Here is a 15,196-nt window from a genome sequence, read left to right as displayed (position 1 = left end):
CGGTGCTTGGTCGAATCCTGTTTTTTTTTTTTTTGTTTCTTTTGGCAACGTGTGTTACCAGGCAATGCATTCAGGCCAGCCCCTTCAGCCATGACCTGTACAACCCGTGACTGCCGGGGAAGGGGTTACATAGCTGAGTGGCTAGCAGTGAAAAGGAGCACCAGTACGAGGTATGGGGGGGGGGGGGAAACAAAATGGAGCAAAAGATTTCAAGAGGGAACGAAAAACATGTATAAGGGTGGTAGTATTATAGGGAGTGGGTATTGACAGTAAACGTGAATTCAAATTAAGTTTTGGGGTTTATTTTTAAGTGTTTGTTTCTGCGCATCAAGTTTGATTGGGGAATGTACGCTTTTGGTTATTTGTTGTATCACAATCGATTGATCATCCTTTGGATCGTTTGTTGACACAGTACTCTAGCAGTGGATGAACTGATCTATAAACGAAATACTAAAGAAAACTAAATACAATAAAGAGACACAATATGTAATAACGTAATTTCGAATCTTGTATTTAAAAACTCATTTAGTTCTGAGAGCCTTTCCAAAATGCTGGTATGGTGAATGTTTTAATATATAAACAACAGGGAGGCTGCAGCACTCATGGTTCAATGGCGAGAGGCTGGTGACGAATCACAATAAAGCAGTGTCATAAAAGAAGGACAGCTCTTGCTTAATTATGTACTCATTAGTGTTTCAATTGGGGTCTACAGTGACGATAAAAGCCTTTAGTCCAACAGAAATGTTGGTCTACCGTTCAATTAAACTTTGTTTCAGTGGTTCTCAGTAAATCCTGCAAGTGATATACTTCATTGACTATAAATATATAAAGGCCTCAGAAACACATCTACAATCTAAGAACTGTCTTTTGTTAAAAAAACATGTTACCCAAACAATCAGATTCTGTTATCTTTTTAGTTCAGTTTCAGAAGTGATATCAAATATGGCAACAGACAACAGTACTTTTTATATATACAACAGATTTAATATATTGTCTTTCAGTATGATTAATTTTGGTGGAATTGCGCTAAACAGAAACACAAACTGACAAAACACACAGACATAATAGTAAAGGGTCTAAACAAATAATATACAGCGAAAGTTTATATAGAAGATTTATATGTTTAATGCAGACACTTTTAATATAAAAGTGCCTAAATATATACAAATACAAAACATATATATCCTGCTGGAGCATCTGTGTGATTTTCAATTTGCATTGTTGCTCTAATATAGTCAGTGAACAGCCAGACTATAGTTGACCACTATATAAAGCTGAACTCAGTCTGGTGGCCTGTATAAAAAAACAGACTCCTGTATAGAGAACTAGGCCACAAACGATAAAAAATTCTGTTGACAGGAGTACAAAATGCACCAATTACTGGTGACTAGTATATGACAATTTCTCATAACTGCACAGCAAGAAACTGAGTAGTAGCTATACACTTTCTCTGGCTCCTGAATTCTACATTGTTTTGTCCACCTCTGATTTAAGAGTCACCAGCTCTTTGCAAACCGTCAAACTATCTGATGTTTGATGCGCATAAAAAATTTTTTTTTATTGTTGTAAATACAGGTCTCTAATAATGTTTGGTGTTTTAGCTTAACAAAAGAAAATAATAATATTTATTAGAATGGAAAAATAAAGGTTTTACTGGTTTCCTTTCTAGTGAGGCTATATATGGATCTCAAAAGACAAAATACATTAATTGTTGAAATGAAAGTATTAGCACTCTATATTTACTTGTTTTTTATTCTTTTCTTTTTGTTTGTAGGTGATCATTACAAAGAAGAAAATGTCGACAGAGTGTCTAATGAACCCAGATTTTTTAATAGAATTCATTGAAATGTACCGATCTTTTCCTTGCTTATGGAAACTGAAATGCTCTGATTATTCCAATAGACAGAAAAAAGCAGATGCATATGACAAATTAGTGAGTCTTTGCAGAACAGTTTGCCCCACAGCAACCATAGAACTTGTTAAACATAAGATTGCAAATTTGCGAACCGTCTTCAAAAAAGAATTAAAGAAAGTAGAGTCCTCTAAAAAATCTGGTGCCACTGGTGACGATGTTTACATACCACGGCTGTGGTACTTTGACCTTCTGAAATTTACTATTGATCAGGAGGCGCAAACACAATCTATATCCAGCTTTTCTGACACATATGATGTGCGGCAAGAGGAAGAAAACACTGATGACAGCCTAGAAAGTGTTGGTGAAGGTACAAACTTGTCCCAGGTAAGAAATTCATACTTTCCATTGGCATATTAAATAACATTTGCATGTACTCTGATTTCTATACAGACATTTATAAGACTATCCTTTACCGCATAAATCCATATAGAGCAACTTTGACTAAAACACAGCAAGTCTGTACAATACTGTACAATAAGGACAGATAGTTATTTACAAAGTACAAATTTGTAGTAACACTCAGCAACAAATTAGCCTTGATCTATCTATATAAGCAAATGAGTGTCTGGTTGTTATGGTTTACAATATATGCGCACTTTGTTAATAAGTAATCCCCATAGATTTATTGTACTGTGTAAAATCGTACTGAGTTCACTGTTTGTGGGAGTACAATATTCACGTTGTGTAGGTAGCGCAGTCACTCCCCCACAGCTGGAAAAATTCCTATAATCCTCAAATGTCAGTTGCCACTCTTCCACTGTAAAATTAGTACAGTTATTGTATTATGAGGACCATAGACATTAGCAAAATGTCAGAGGGAAGGGAAAATAATGAACAAAGATTAGAACAAATGCAGCTATTGCCACACCTTAGCATACATACATACAAATACATACACAGTTCACATTGTGTTCCACCTCCGTCTCTAGGGATTGTTGGGCACCCAACTTTCTCTTTGTGATCGTCAACTGCCCCCATAATTTATTGGGTCTCTGCTTGATTGACTCTGCAGTGGCTACTTGTAAACTTGCTCTGATACTGGGCTCAGGAGTTGCAGTGGAGTGACATCAGTCCTCAGTGTCTCCTAATTGTCAATTCCCAGATTGAAAAACAAGCAACCACTGCATAGTTATACTATTCAGCAGGTGTTTGTAACTTTTCTTTGCAGGGATTAGGATCTGCAAGGAAGGGACTTCTATCTTCTGCTTCTTCCACGCTGTAGAACAGAGCTACAAGTGATTTCTGCATGGTAGCTATAACAACTGCACAAATCCCTGGAGGGTAGGTAGCCATCAGATCATAAGACACACAAATCTTAAAACCCAATTTTTAGTCTTAAAGTGTTTCTTTAGGTCTGGAATATGCCATTTGTAAGTGATAAAATAGATAACAGTACAAATATTCTAGTTTACAATTATTTTTTATAAATGAATACATAGGGCTCCAGAATCACTGACGCTTGATAAAAATGAACAAAAAGGCAGTATAAAACAAACAGTGCAGATAGTGTTACATGTCAAGGCCACAACAATGGGAAAACTACAGACTTTTATTCTAATGCAATTATTTAAAAAACAGAAACTTTTTACATGAGTAATACTATTTTTTTCCTCAAAAACATAGGTTCCAAAATTATTGGATCCCCTGTTTCTAGAACTTGGTACAACTTCCTCTGTATGGATATCAACACATATCTTATAATTTTAAATAAACTTGGAAAACGCATTTCTTCATGGAGTTTTTTCCAGATCCTTCATGTTTTAAGGGCTACGCTAATGGACTGCCCTCTTCAATTCAAACCACAGGTTTTCAATGGGAATGAAGTCTGGAGACTGAGATGGCCATTAAGAAATGATGATTACCTGCCAAACATTTCTTGTTACTTTTGAGCTATTTTTGGGGGTGATTGTCATGCTGGAAGGTCCGCCTGCATCCAAGGTGCAGCTTTCTGGCACTGGCAACCATGTTTTCTGCCAGAATATCCTGATAATATTTAGTTCATGATGCCGTTGATCTTAACAAGGGCCAGTGGCAGCAAACAGTCCCACAACATCAATGATCCGCCGTCAATTTTCACGGTGGGTATGAACTTCTTAACCTTGATTTACCTTCTACTTCTGATGCCAAACGTATTAATGGTGTCAGTGGCCAAGTGTTACATTTTAGTCTCATTAGACCATAGCACTTGGTTCCTAAGTCCAAATGGTGTTAGGCAACCTCCAGTAGCTTGAGTATTTTTATGTTTGACAGTAAGGATATTCTTCTAGTAACCCTTACAAATAGCATGTTTGCATGGAGGTATTGTATAATAGTTTATTTGGAGACTTGGCAACCCCAAGATCCAGGTAATACAGGTCTATGACAGTGATCCCTGGATTCCTGATTTTTTCCCCCACCTTCTTCCTGGTAAGTTCATCGCTGTTTTTCGTGGTTTTGCACTTTGTCATTATCACCCTGATAGTGCTAACAAGTATATTCAGTTCTAATTGTTTGTATCCAGTACCTTATTAGTGGAGATTAATAGTGTCTTTTTTTCATTTGTCAGTCCTTTTTCTTACTCCACAGTAATGGATGACAAAATGTTTTCTTCACTTACCTCCTTTTTATACCCTGGTTAAACAAGTCCAAAATAGGTTTCCTAAAAAAATACTTTTTAAGAGATGAATTTAATCACATATTTCAATTTGGTAGCTTTTCTTAAACCAATCATTTTGAAACCTATGTTTCTGAGAGAAAGTAGTATTACTCATGTAAAAATATTTATTTTCAGATAATTGTTAGCCAAAAAAACTGCACACTTTTATTCTATGACATGCAGTTGTTTTTCAGTGTTTATTTTATACTGCCTTTTTTTTAATCTTTATCATTAGAGCATACAATTTATATATTTTGTTAATATTTAGGTTTGTGACTGTACAGAAACCCATGCATAAATTGGAATGCAATGGAGCTATTCCAAACACAAAGTTGAGGAACTAAGCAGACTAAAATACCGTATTCATCTAGCGTTATGTCATGTCTGGAGGGGTTCTGTCATTTTGACACAATAATATGGGGCATTTGCTACTCATACCCACACTGCAAATCTTGTTTGAAGGGAGATGTAATAGGAATTGTAATTTGTCTAAGCTATTCTTTTTAAAATAATACCTTTTCCACATCTCTGTTCTCCCCAATTTTATTAAGTAGCACAAATATATAATAGAGAACAACACAAAAATACAATTCTCATGTTAGGAGGCTATTCATTGTAAAATTATTCTGCCATGGAAACCTTCTTAAAATGTAAATTATCAGAAACTCAGTCTGACTGTTTTCTCTAACAGTATGGAGGTATCTCTGCCTGTGAACAAAATATTGCAGTTCATATAGAAACCAAAAAAGTTTAAATCCAAGGACAGTTAAGAAATATCACTCCGGATAAGTTTTTGTTTTTTAAAAAGAGTAAAAGTATAGACTTAACAATATAGTCCGCACATTTTAATGCAAAACATAGAAAAAGCTTTTAATACACACTTCCTCTTGTTCCTTACAGCAATGAGACCTTCATCACCCTTCTTTTTACCCTTGTTTGTCTCAACTGCATTCAATCTGTTTATCCATTAAATCATTCTTGTATTGATGACTTGCCTATTCTCTTTTCATTTTTCCAGTATGCATCAGTGTAAGTTAACTTTGCTGAGGTGGATTAAGCAGGGTACATCTTTTACCATACATGTATGCTTCATGAGCATTTGACAAACATCAATAGCTTGTATTTTCAGTATATGGCTTTTTCTTTTACTGGAAAGCTAAGCAGTGGTAAATAATGGTGATTCTGCCAGTGGTTTTGCCATATTACAGCAATAGTGCGTAAAAGGATATATCGATTGGGCAGATTCCCTTTAATGATTGCAGCCATAACCACCTGTGTTGCATTGTCGGCAGCATTTGCAGTGTTCATCAAAAACTATATTTAGCTTGTGTAAATAACCAGCAGGTAATTATCCCTTGTTCTTTTTAAAATTATGTATATTAGCCCACTCAGTTTGTTTTAGACATTCTCTAGTTACTGATTTCAAGGTCGTGCCCTTTCCATTCATTAAATCTTGCTCAGCTGGTTACTGTTCTAATTTAGAAGTTGTATAACATCTTTCCAACTTCGCTTGTAACATGTAAGAACAATCTCCAATTCCTCTCCAATGATTAATATTTTTGGCAGATCCTTAACCCAGTTCTCTAGGTTGGGCCTGATGCAGAGTGAGTGTTACACCAGTTTGCGTGGCTTAAATTGCGTGGATTCTTTCTACACATGATCATGAATAGGCCACACACATAAGCAGGAATTGCAGTGTTTCACACCTGGCCCTTGCTAAGGAGGGCCCTTGCTTAATTACCACACACTCAACACAGCAAAGGGCTGTTTTTTTGCGGGTGGGCACTTAGCAAGCACGATCTTCTACGTTTCTTAATGATGATGACTGATGTATCGACAGCATTATCATACATTTAACAGCTTTTCATCATGCTTTACTCATACACATTTACTCATGTTGATTCAACCGGCTCTTAAGATCTGTGCAGCTCAGCATATAGGAGTAGATGCACTATTTTTACTTGCAAGTTTGTTTGGCATAAATTACATCTATTTTGTGGCCAACTCTGCATTGGGGCCTTTTGTATTTTCTTTTGACTCTTCCTTAACCCCTATACGCTAAATCTCCCTCACTTTCTTCCTTTACTCTTTTACCCTCTCTCCCTCTACCTGTCTGAACTATCAAGTAAACGGTCATTTTAATAGGAGGTGAGTCTGCAGCCTCATCTATTACTCTCATAGGCGGTGGTGCATGAGCTTGCAGAGCTCCATGTGGGGGGTTTTGATATGGTGGTGTAGCGAAGTTTAATATCTAGAATATTTTCTGATCATTCTTCCTCCCTTTATACCCTTCCCAATAAATTGGAACCAACAGTGTTAAACCTTGGCAGGACACAACTTATTTTTTGTTTAAAAAATTTTACTGTCTTTTTGTGAGACTCCTAATTTGTGATTGTTCCCCTCTCTTAATACTTTCTTTATATCAATCAAAATAACTGTTCCATTCAGCCTGAGAAACTGTCACTTAAACTTAAAGTGTTCCACAGAGATAATTTATTTTCTCAATATAGAATGGTCCATGCTCTGGAAACTGATCAAATGGATCTTCTTTAGTGTAGTAATGCAATGGCTTAGTTTACAAGCAATGGATTATTGAGGAAGTCCCATGGACTTATTAGGGAATGTGGCGAATAAGAAACCCACCATAGAAATCTGCCATTCAATTCCGAAGATAAAACTAACCGCTTGAATTTATTTCACACATGTCCCTTTTCTGTTCGCACTGCAACAGTCTCAACACTACCGTTAGGTGGAAGTGGGAATAAGGAAATGTTTGAGTTCACTTCCACCAGGTCCTGTGGATCATATATTTATTGCCTATGATTCAATGGGGTTTGCCATATAACTCATTCTGTAGGCTAGCCAGCCTTCAAATCCCCTTTAGTAGTCCATCCCTGAGTTTGAGTCGACTTTTGTGTGCCTGCACACAACTTCAGTACAAACACTCAATGCACTTAGCTGTGAAGGCTCCCACTGGAACCCAATATCTCAGTTCACATGGGGACATATTCACTGACACTGGTGTTACTATTTATACAGTGCACACAATAACTGCTTTGTACTACAATTATTGTCAAAATTAATCAATACAAAATAATTGCTAACAGAATTCAATTAAAAATGTGGGGATCATTTAACATACATATAGATTCTTTATTAGCAATTTATATATATATAACAAAATGGTTAATCTTCTGGGATGAGTTTGCTTCCTTTGATATAAGTATCAACTGAACCAGCGTTTAAATGCACCTCAATCATGGTGCTTATAGGTTAAGGCAGTTCAGCCAGATAAGGTTATATATACCAAGGTTTCAGAAAAGGTAGTTTCTCAAATTTCCTTACTAAAGACATTGACTATAAAGTCCTTATGGGGATCCTCCATTACAGTGCTTGGCAAACATGTTTGGGACTGAGAAAATAGAGCATCTAAACCTTTTCCAAATGGTGTCTTCTCAAAAGACATATATAAAAATTATTAGCTATTCTTATCAAAATGGGATTATTCAGCCAGTAAATACAACACAAATATTATAATCACTTAATAACAATTTTTAGAAAGTTAATGTTTAATACAACATATTATTTACTAAATCCATTGTTATATAACATAATTAAAATTTTGAACATAAAATAGTTTGCCAAGATAATTGATCAGATTTGGTATTTTATGTAAGGTTGACAGAAACATGGTCTTAAATTAATACTTTCAATTTTGCTGTTATACCACTATTTGGTCTATCATTCATGTCTCTCTAGTTGAAGTAACAATCAAAATACTATAGAAATAACTAGCTTAAAGGGGTAGATATGTCCTTTTAAATCATATATTCTTAAAAACTGTTTATAGTATTTTAACTTAAAAATTAATTCCCCAAAAATGAGTCATACTAAATTCATTTACAGTGAATAATTTTGTGGTTCTTGATATTAAAATTTATATTCTGATCGATATACCCAAAGCTTAAAGAAAAGGCATGCTGATAAATAATTTTAAACAAATTGTATTTGGAACTATGGCCAGGAGGGTTGTATACATCAAAATTAAAAAATGTCCTGTTATGAACAATATGTAATATGAGAAGTAATCTGCAGGGAACCCGAAACTGTGTATATTAACTGTATTAACATGGGGCAAAAGAAATATTCTGTTAGCCTCAATCACAAAATACATGTGTTGGAACCCAGTGTTAAAATGTATCTATATTGACACTGATCTGTGGGACCTCATGTCCATAATATTAATTTTCTGTTTACATAATATTTATTCTGTCAATGTTGAAATAAAGATACCATTATAATTGTAAGTATTTTTATTTTGTAGGTGATTATTGCAAAGAAGAAAATGTCTACAGAAATTTTTATGAATCCAGATTTCCTAAAGGAATTCATTGAAATGTACCGAGGTTTTCCTTGCTTATGGAAAGTGAAATGCGCTGATTATTCCAATAGACAGAAAAAAGCAGATGCATATGACAAATTAGTGAGTCTTTGCAGAACAGTTTGTCCCACAGCAACCATAGATCTTGTTAAACATAAGATTGCAAATTTGCGAACAGTGTTCAAAAAAGAATTAAAGAAAGTGGAGTCCTCAAGAAAATCTGGTGCCACAGGTGATGATATTTATATACCACGGCTGTGGTACTTTGACCTTCTGAAATTTACTATCGATCAAGAGGATCAATCTATATCCAATTATCCTGACACACATGATATGCGACAAGAGGAAGAAAATACTGATGACAGCCTAGAAAGTGTTGGTGAAAGTACAAACTTGTCCCAGGTATTCCATTGGCATATTAAATTGCATTGACATGTTAAATTATATACAGAAATGTATTTTAATTTGTGTGCTGAAACTCCTAAGTTATCCTTTACTCCTTAAGTCGTATAGAATATGCTTATGTGTCGCACAAAATTGAAAAGAGCACCGGAGGCCTGTACAACATGTACTTTTTCAGTTTCTTATTTACTAGTAGAGTTGAAATTATAAAGTTACCCACTGCAACAAGTTATCCTTGATCAATCTAGTGCAGTCATGGCCAACCTGATATAATTCAAGGGCTACATGTGCAGCTTTCTGACCTTTAAAAGGGCCACACATTACCCATAATTTCAAGACTGAAAAAACAGCCGCAACTTGACCTTTGCACGTCCACATCATTCATCCCAAAATGCCCTTCAATTGCTCCAAAGTTCCACTGGATGTAATGCAGACCTCCCATTTGCTCCAATATAAACCCACATGCCCTCAAAACGTCACTTGCCACAAAATGCACATATATGTGCTCAGATCCCACATGCCTCCTCCCCAGGTGTGCTGCATGACCTGTGCACTTTTTGTGGAGACGATCATGTGAAGCGGAAGTAGGCTGATCCCGTTCAGCCTTATTCTGTGTTTTAACAAAGCTGAGACATCAGGAGCTGGTGAATGGAGGTGAAGGCTCACCAGGCCGCTGGAGGTCCATGGGCCACCTGTAGCCCACAACTGATCCACTGCAGCAATTAGCACAATTATGTGATTAGTTGCTATGGGTTACTGCATATCTGCTATAAATTAATTCTTTAATGTAAAATTATACTGTGAGTTCACAGTTTGCAGGAGTACTGAATATAAAAAATATTGTAGTTGTAGCAGTAATATACACTTTATGTAAACAGGTAAATGGCTCCCTCCCTAAGAAAAAATCTTAAAACAACATTTGTCAACTCCAACAAAGTAATTGAATAGTCAACTGTAAGTAAAATATTTTTATTTATGTTTAGGTTTGTATTCGTACTCGAACTCATGAAGTCATTGAAATGCAACGACAAGCCATTCCAGTACACAGCCAGAAAAAAAGAAAAACCGGCAATGACGACCTAAGCAGACAATTGCTTACTGAAGCAGCTGCAGTCCTCAACCAAAAAGAAGACGAATTTGATGCATTTGGTGTTACTGTTGCTGCAAAGTTGCGCAAAATGGATGACAAACAAAGACTATTATCAGAGGTCCTTATAACCGATGTTTTGTTCAAAGGAATGATGAAGAAACTTACCGAAGACACAAGCATCTCTCTGTTTCAAATTCCACACTATGCTTGTCAACCACCAAGTTGCTCTAGTTCTATTGAATATAATATTCCAAATCCTCAGGCAACAACCTCACCCCGGCAAGAATTTGTGTCCTTTAATCATGAATATAACTGCAGTCCTACGCAAGTCAAGGCAAATACTTCTTTTTGTATGTCCCCACTCCCAGGTTCACAAGTAACAGAACCTTCACAGTACAAGGAAGAACATTTATAGCCAATACACATTTTTAAAAATGTGTCATCCTACACTTTTTAGTGTTTTTACTGGGACACTACAATTAAAGTTTCTTATTAGGGTAATAATTTAAGTTGTTTTTATTATGCATTGATAATTCTGTTTTTTATATAAAAGTTTTTAATTATTGCTGTTTAATTTCTTTATTTTAAGTAATAGATTTTTGTATTACCAAAGTTTTGCACTACAGTTGAATTTTTAACTGTCTTTATTTTTCATACACGCAGTAGATCGGGGAGGGGATTTCTCAACAATAACAATACACCCCTCCCTTTAAATTTAATGCTGGGTGGCGAGTGGTCAGGCCTAGCACAGCAATTTTATATGGAACAATACTAGAGAACTTATTGGTTATTCATTCGAATAGTCACAGGTTGTAATTATTAGCAGTCATTGCACTTGCAATACCAGACCTGATCCATGAAACTCGAGTTGTAGATACCAGGGATGGTTAGAAAGCCTAAATAACGGACTGCAGATTGTGCAGCATTTTATTTTGCAAAAATCCATCTGTTAGTCTGCCTTTTCCATAACATCACTGTTTTTGGAATTGTCTCCATAAACACTGCAAACTTTTGTGGGGGCCACAGAAAGGCTCACTTTGAAGTGCACTCTATTACCAATTTAGTACCACCCCTATTATTTTGCGTTTCATTTTTCCTAAACTGCTGTTCAGTAAGCCTTATTTATATCTAAATAAAGCAAGAGGGTGAGATGTCTTTGGGACTGTCTTTATTACAAGTGTCACTATTATACATTTGTATGTTTTTCTTACATTGGTAAAAATTATCCTAGTAATGCACTCTCCTTTATACAGTCCACCTGGAAGTTCCAAAGTCATCCCATTGAAAGTATGGGCCAAGGCCTGATTTTCCTCCCATGATGTGTTTAATAAAAACAAGTCCTTTTGTGTGTTTGTCACTGGAGGGGAGAGAGAATACTCTACGACTCCACTGCAAACCTGGGAACACACTTCACATGCCCCGTTTTCATCCATTGAATCTCAAATATCTTGTCCTGCAAAATTAAAATTAGTTTACCATGAGAATATAAAAATAAGGCTTAAGGGCATCTGCCTTGCATTTATTTGTGAACACCAACATCTAAACTACATGCATGTTGTGCAAAATAACATACAAGTTTTTTTTTAGTGGTTTTTATGATTGGTTTTTCTTATATAAATGCTGAAATGTTGAGGCAGAAACTACTTTTTGCAAAAACTAGTGTTTGAAACCGCTTTTCAAATTTTGTTTACCAAACAGTAACCCCCCCCCCCCCCCCCCCCAAAAAAAAAACAACTTTGTGTAGGTTTATTTATGTACCTGGCTAAACAGCGAAAAGGGGAATTTCCTAAAAATGTGCTCAAAAGGGTGGGTGCTGTGGGCAGAAAGGCAGGAATTGTTGCTTCAGCCTTTTCAGTCCCACACAATTCTAATAGAATTTTATGACCATCAGAAACTTCCCTCTTCCCCCAACCCAATATACAGTCGAGGCCAAAAGTTTTGAGATTGACACACATATTATTTTTCACAAAGACTGCTGCCTCAGTTTTTATGATGGCAATTTGCATATACTCCAGAATGTCATAAAGAGTGATCAGATGAATTGCAATTCACTTCAAAACCCCTCTTTGCCATGACAATGAATTTTAACCCCAAAACAACATTTCCACTGCATTTCAGCCCTGCCACAAAAGGACCAGCTGACATCAGGTCAGTGATTCTCTCGTTAACACAGATGAGAGCATTGACGGGGACAAGGCTGGAGATCACTCTGTCATGCTGATTCAGTTAGAATAACAGGCTAGAGGGTGGTGCTTGAAATCATTGTTCTTCCTCTGTTAACCATAGTTACTTGCAAGAAAACATGCAGTCATCATTGCTTTGCGCTAAAAGGGCTTCACAGGCAAGGATATTGCTGTGAGTAAGCTTGCACCTAAATCAACCATTAATAGGATCATCAAGACCTTCAAAGAGAGAGGTTCAATAGTTGTGAAAAAGGCTTCAGGCGCCCAAGAACATCCAGCAAACACCAGAACTGTCTCCTAAAGTTGATTTAGCTGCGGGATCGGGGCACCACCAGTGCAGAGCTTGCTCAGGAATGGCAGCAGGCAGGTGTACGTGCATCTGCACGTACAGTGAGGTGACGTCTTTTGGAGGATGACCTGGTCAAGAAGGCCAGCGAAGAAGCTACGTCTCTCCAGGAAAAACATCAGGGACAGACTGATATTCTGCAAAAGGTACAGGGATTGAACTGCTGAGGACTGGGGTAAAGTCATTTTCTTTGATGAATCCCTTTTCAGATTGGGGCAACTGGAAAAACGCTTGTCCGGAGAAGGAAAGGTGAGTGCTACCATCAGTCCTGTGTCATGCCAACAGTAAAGCATCCTGAAACCATTCACGTGTGGGTTTGCTTCTCAGCAAAGGGAGTGGGTTAATTCACAATTTTGCCTAAGAACACAGCCATGAATAAAGAATGGTACCAAAAGATCTTCCAAGAGCATTGTCTCCCAACCATCCAAGACAGCAACAGTTTGGTGACTAACAATGCCATTTCCAGCTTGATGAAGCACCTTGCCCTAAGGCAAAAGTGCTAACTTAGTGGCTCGGGGATCAAAACATCGAAATTTTGGTTACACGGCCAGGAAACTCCCCAGACCTTAATTCCATTGAGAACTTGTTTTCAATCCTCAAGGGGTGGGTGGACAATCCAAAACCCACAAATTCTGATAAACTCCAAGCATTGATTAGGCAAGAATGGACGGCCATCAGTCAGTATGTGACTCTGCATAAACTTAATGTAATTGTCAATAAAAGCCTTTAACACTTATGAAATGCTTGTCATTTTACTTCAGTATACAATAGCAACATCTGACAAAAAGGTCTAAAAACATATTTATCTGGTCACCTAACTTGGTGGGGCCTTGATGGGGCATTTGTGATAAGGCTTCTAGATATTTTAGACTAATGGGAGAGAAGTATAAAAAATATTTGATTAACAGCAGTTATTTGCTCTGAAAAAAGTAAAATCTTGCTGTAATCAAGTGACCGAATATAATGTACACATCAAAAAATGATTCCAGGATTTGACTCAGAAAACTTCCCTTTAAACTCTATAAGCTGCGATCTTAGTAATCTCACTCTTAGTACGTGTAGAATGCTCTTTCCACACTCGACTAGGTAAACTCCTCTTAATATTTGTTCATTGCAGGCTCAGCATTTGACTACGGGAACTCCTCATGAAGCCTACTGCCCATATCACCTGGAGCTGAGTATAGCAGGTATGCTATAGAGAGGAAGATTGTAACCATCAGGCTGAAAAAATCTCCTGTTCCAGTCTTTGTTTTGGAGCGACTAGGTTTCATGCATTTATGCAGACATCCTTAGCTGCAAGACTGAGGCGCCAGCAGGTCTCGCCAGTAGCACGAATCCAGAAAGCAGCGTCTACCTGATTGCAGAGGGCCTCTGGAGTACAAATACTGAATCCTTTTGTAGTAGACACTGATTGGCTGGGGTTCCTCTTGGTTGGGTCAGCAATTCAAAATATTTTTTTCAGCTCCCCCGGGTGTTGGGATGATGAATTTATATTTTTACAGTCATGGCCAAAAGTTTTGAGAATGACACAAATAACAAAATTTACTTACCGGTAAATGTCTTTCTCTGAGTCCATAGGGGACACTGGAAATCTTGACAATGGGGTGTAGAGTGAGTGTTTGCTTGGAGTTGGCACAATAAAGTTTGAAGTGCTGACTATATCCTCTATATGCCCCTCCTACAAGCCAGTTTAAATTTTGTGCCCGAGGAGTTGGACACTTTGGCCTTCTCCAATAGATTTTATTTATTTTCACAACTTTTGTTAGTCTTTAGAGAAACTCAAGCCTGAGAACAGATAGGTTAGTCTGCCTCTTACCTTCATCTGCACCAAGGGATCCGAGAGGGGGGACCAGCCCATCTCACAAACAGATTGAGGCTTGGCATCCCAGCAAATGAGACCACTGTCTCTAGGTATCGCACCGCAGCAGCTGAAGCTTGCGTCTGGTTACCGCTGCTATATCCCGCAACCCGCAAATCCAGGCAGCAAGTATAGTTTAGCTGATTCCTCCCACTTGTGGGAGGATCGGTGGGAGCAAGACGAGGCAGGCTGTAAGCGCTAAGTGGAAGGGGCGGAGCCTAATGCTGCGGCCATGAAGTTAAAAAAAAAGTTCCTCTCCAGCCTGCTGGCTCCCGAGAGGCAGGCTGTAGTCCCTCCTCGCCACACCAGCCGAATCACTCAAAGCCCAAAACAATGGGGATAGAGCATTGAGTTGCAGAAACTGAGTATAGTGTCACAGGTCTAGA

General features: G+C 37.4%; 1 protein-coding gene across 3 annotated transcripts; it reads left to right on the top strand.

The window, feature by feature from the left end:
* The first annotated feature begins 1 nt into the window (after position 1).
* Positions 2–11,578, top strand: LOC142144440 (uncharacterized). Of its 3 annotated transcripts, XM_075203305.1 has the most exons (6): positions 2–170; positions 1,775–2,239; positions 3,084–3,196; positions 3,539–3,993; positions 8,875–9,333; positions 10,317–11,578. In XM_075203305.1, the coding sequence occupies exons 4-6, from the start codon at positions 3,916–3,918 to the stop codon at positions 10,836–10,838; spliced, it is 1,059 nt and encodes a 352-aa protein (XP_075059406.1). In that variant the 5' UTR covers positions 2–170; positions 1,775–2,239; positions 3,084–3,196; positions 3,539–3,915; the 3' UTR covers positions 10,839–11,578. The 3 variants fall into 3 exon arrangements, with proteins under 3 accessions (XP_075059406.1, XP_075059407.1, XP_075059405.1); XM_075203306.1 differs by lacking the exon at positions 3,084–3,196; XM_075203304.1 differs by lacking the exons at positions 3,084–3,196; positions 3,539–3,993.
* The last annotated feature ends 3,618 nt before the right edge of the window (positions 11,579–15,196 follow it).

This window comes from Mixophyes fleayi, chromosome 3, assembly GCF_038048845.1.
Source record: "Mixophyes fleayi isolate aMixFle1 chromosome 3, aMixFle1.hap1, whole genome shotgun sequence".
NCBI classification, from domain to species: Eukaryota; Metazoa; Chordata; class Amphibia; order Anura; family Limnodynastidae; genus Mixophyes; species Mixophyes fleayi.
This window is presented reverse-complemented; position numbering and strand designations above follow the sequence as displayed.